A 3,007-nucleotide genomic window follows, 5' to 3' on the forward strand; every position below is an offset into this window, starting at 1 on the left:
GTCGAGGATTACCTGTAATACTTTTAGAATCCATGTGAATCTTTATTTAATATTTAGAATTGATTAACCTAGGCTATTTACAGCTGAGTAGCATAATTTAGTTATATCACTTTTCAACATTATTATACCTATTGTTCTGATATTGCAACTTGAGTTGTATAAACATGTTCAGATTCAGCAGATAGTTGAAAAATTTCAAAATTGTTCTGCATTAATTTATTTGTTATTAAATATATATATTTTTAATGTTACCTTGATATAAAGCTAAGGCTGGAGCATAAATGACAATTCCAGTGTAAAGTATCTAAAAAATAAACAAACAACACAAACTGTTCATCTTGGCATTCCAAGAACTATTTGGAAACAGTACAGTACAGAATTGCATGACGAATTAAATCCAAACAATATATGACAGATGTGTTGATAAAAGTGATAGGTTTCAATAGCATTTACACAAAATATAATAAAAGAAGAATAGTTTTAATTTTTAGAATAAATAAGAAGCTATCATAATCAGGATAAAATGCAGAACATTGTTGTTTGGAATATTACTACAGGCAAAGTAACAGTAATTATTTGCAAGCCACTCAGTCACTTATTACAATGAGATTGGTGGCCTATAAATTTTGACTTAAATAAACAAACTGGTTCTTTAAGAATATTGTTGAGTTCCTGAACAACTAAAGATTTCAAAAATGGTCAAGGTTCATTCACAGTTAGAAATTGAGATCCAAAGATCTCAAGTTGATTAACATTTGTTTTTCTTTTGATAATCATAATTTGAGAAGTAAACTATGTTATGTGATAGTAAACTCCTGACATTGACAAGAAATCTACTCTAGCTCATCTCATATTGTTCAGGAAACATCTCCACTATGCCAGAGAATTTTTAGGATAATGAAAATTTTAATGGAGTAAAAGATGACTGAAGAAACCCTTAAATTATTTTAGATTTAAATCCAAGATATATTCCAAATAAAGAGCTAAATGGCAAATATACCTCTTTACGGGATATAAAGAAGTTTTGAACATTTTTCTGTTCAAAAGATTTAGTTCAAAACTTTTTAGCATATTTATTTAAATATCTTATTATAACTTAAATAAGCAATCAAACTCTCTTTGTCACGGGGGTGAAGATTTTCCCTTACTTCGTACTTCAATTTAGTCCATATAAAATAATATAGTTCATAACTTCATATCTGTTTTTAAAAATCAACTTTATTTTACAACTATTATTTACACTACATTAAATTTCTTAGTTATGTAATCTACTGCAGAGCTATTAAATATTAAAATTTAGCAATAGCAATAGCACCTAGACTTATATACATCCCCATAGTGCTTTACAGCAGTCTTTGGGCTGTTTTATAATATGAGCATATTTTCCCCAACAATCTGGGTCCTCATTTTACTGACCTTGGAAAGATAGAAGGCTGAATCAATTTACTTTAGAAATGTCATACATTAAAAGAAACGTATAAAATTAATTTTCTTACCGTCAATATAATAAAGAGCCCTGTTCCACACAGGCGCAGCTGTTTATTAAACCGCATTTCTAGGTACTGAAATAAACAAATACTTTGTAACATTTGTGTAATTTTGATGGAAGAATTAACATTTTACTGAAGAATTATTACTTTAGAGAGGAGTTGTCTAACTCTTCAACCATGCTTTGTTCTGCCAACCTTTGTCATTCTACTGTTTATATAAATCTACATTCCTCATCAAGCTTTATTCTATACACAATTCTTTTGTTGCATCCAATACAAGGTTTCATGATTATTATTATCCCATAAGACGTTTATTGAGTCACACATAATTTCATTTTGTAAAGTGAAACAATCACTTCAGACAGCATAATCTAGGCCAGGCGGCTATATGACAAGGAAGCCAAGTCATTTGCCAGAAGCTGTTCCGTGCTCTAGTCTAAATCAATGTTAGCAACTTTTAAAATATATGAATGCATGCTGGTTGGGGAATTCTGGGAACTGACGTCCACATAGCAAGTTGCTTGAGAAACTACTCTGAATTATTTTCATGCCTGCTGGGATCACAAGGTAATGGAAGATTCAGCTGCAGAGTCCAGTTCTATAAGGACAAGCTGCAGAGCATTTTCAACTCCTTCTAACCTCCACCTCCTAGTTGAAGAGTTCAGAAAACGAGTGGTGGAATGTAGAAAACAATATGACAGTAATTGCTTGTGTACAATTACTAGTATGTGGATAAAACAATAGTCAGCAGCCAAGGAGAAACGGGCGAGTGCCTCTCCAGAAAGCAAGTAGGAGCGGAGCCCGGTAAGGCTAGCTGGCCCCCTTACCTCGTAGGTGCTGGTGATTTTCAGGCGGTAGAAGACGGGCAGGAAGATCTCAGCGCTTATAACCGCCATCAGTGCGTAGGCGATGGCGAAGAGGCTAAACATGACCCCGTAGCTGTAGATTTCGGCGGGGGTACCGAGTACCGTCACCGCCGACATGAAGCTGGCCGTCAAGGAGAGCGCCACGGGTAAAGCTGCCATGCTGCGGCCCCCCATCAAGAAGGCTTCGCGGCTCCTCTGGCCACCGCCCGCGAAGGCGTAGTACACCCCGATGGCCGCGGAGATTAACAGCATGACCCCGAAGACCACATAGTCCCAGACGGCGAACCCCCCGACTTTTCTGCAGGTGACCATGGATGAGCTCGGTGCGCCTCCGCCGAGCGGGCGAAGAGTCCGGGGGGCGCTCTTGGACCGCCTGCCTCGCTTCCTCGCTCACCGCGCGCCTTCGACTTGTCTGGTTGCCCGAGCGTCTCCCAAGCCGGGCAAAACTCGGCGGGCTCTGCTGAGGAGACGGTCGCTTCGCCGGCAACCTTCGCTTCGCACAACTCCCGAAACTGCTGCCGTTCTCCTTCAGGACGGAGCCGCTGCCTCCTGGCCGGGTTTCCCTGGCTGGCGCTTGGCCGTTCGCCTCCTTGTCCCCTGCCCCGCGCCCAACAACAAGCTATCCCGGTGTTGATTCCTGTCGCCCTTTCC

At 39.3% G+C, this 3,007-nt stretch overlaps 1 protein-coding gene across 1 annotated transcript in view; it reads right to left on the reverse strand.

The window, feature by feature from the left end:
• Positions 1-2,668, reverse strand: part of SLC5A8 (solute carrier family 5 member 8) — a 19,815-nt gene extending 17,147 nt beyond the window's left edge. The window contains exons 1-3 of the mRNA XM_015818156.1: positions 2,318-2,668; positions 1,497-1,562; positions 253-304 (exon numbers count right to left, since the gene is read on the reverse strand). Coding sequence (XP_015673642.1) covers positions 253-304; positions 1,497-1,562; positions 2,318-2,668 — 469 coding nt within the window. The remainder of the gene's footprint in view (positions 1-252; positions 305-1,496; positions 1,563-2,317) is intronic.
• Positions 2,669-3,007: the final 339 nt, after the last annotated feature.

Source organism: Protobothrops mucrosquamatus, unplaced genomic scaffold, assembly GCF_001527695.2.
Source record: "Protobothrops mucrosquamatus isolate PMUCROS unplaced genomic scaffold, P.Mucros_1.0 scaffold687, whole genome shotgun sequence".
Taxonomy (NCBI): Eukaryota; Metazoa; Chordata; class Lepidosauria; order Squamata; family Viperidae; genus Protobothrops; species Protobothrops mucrosquamatus.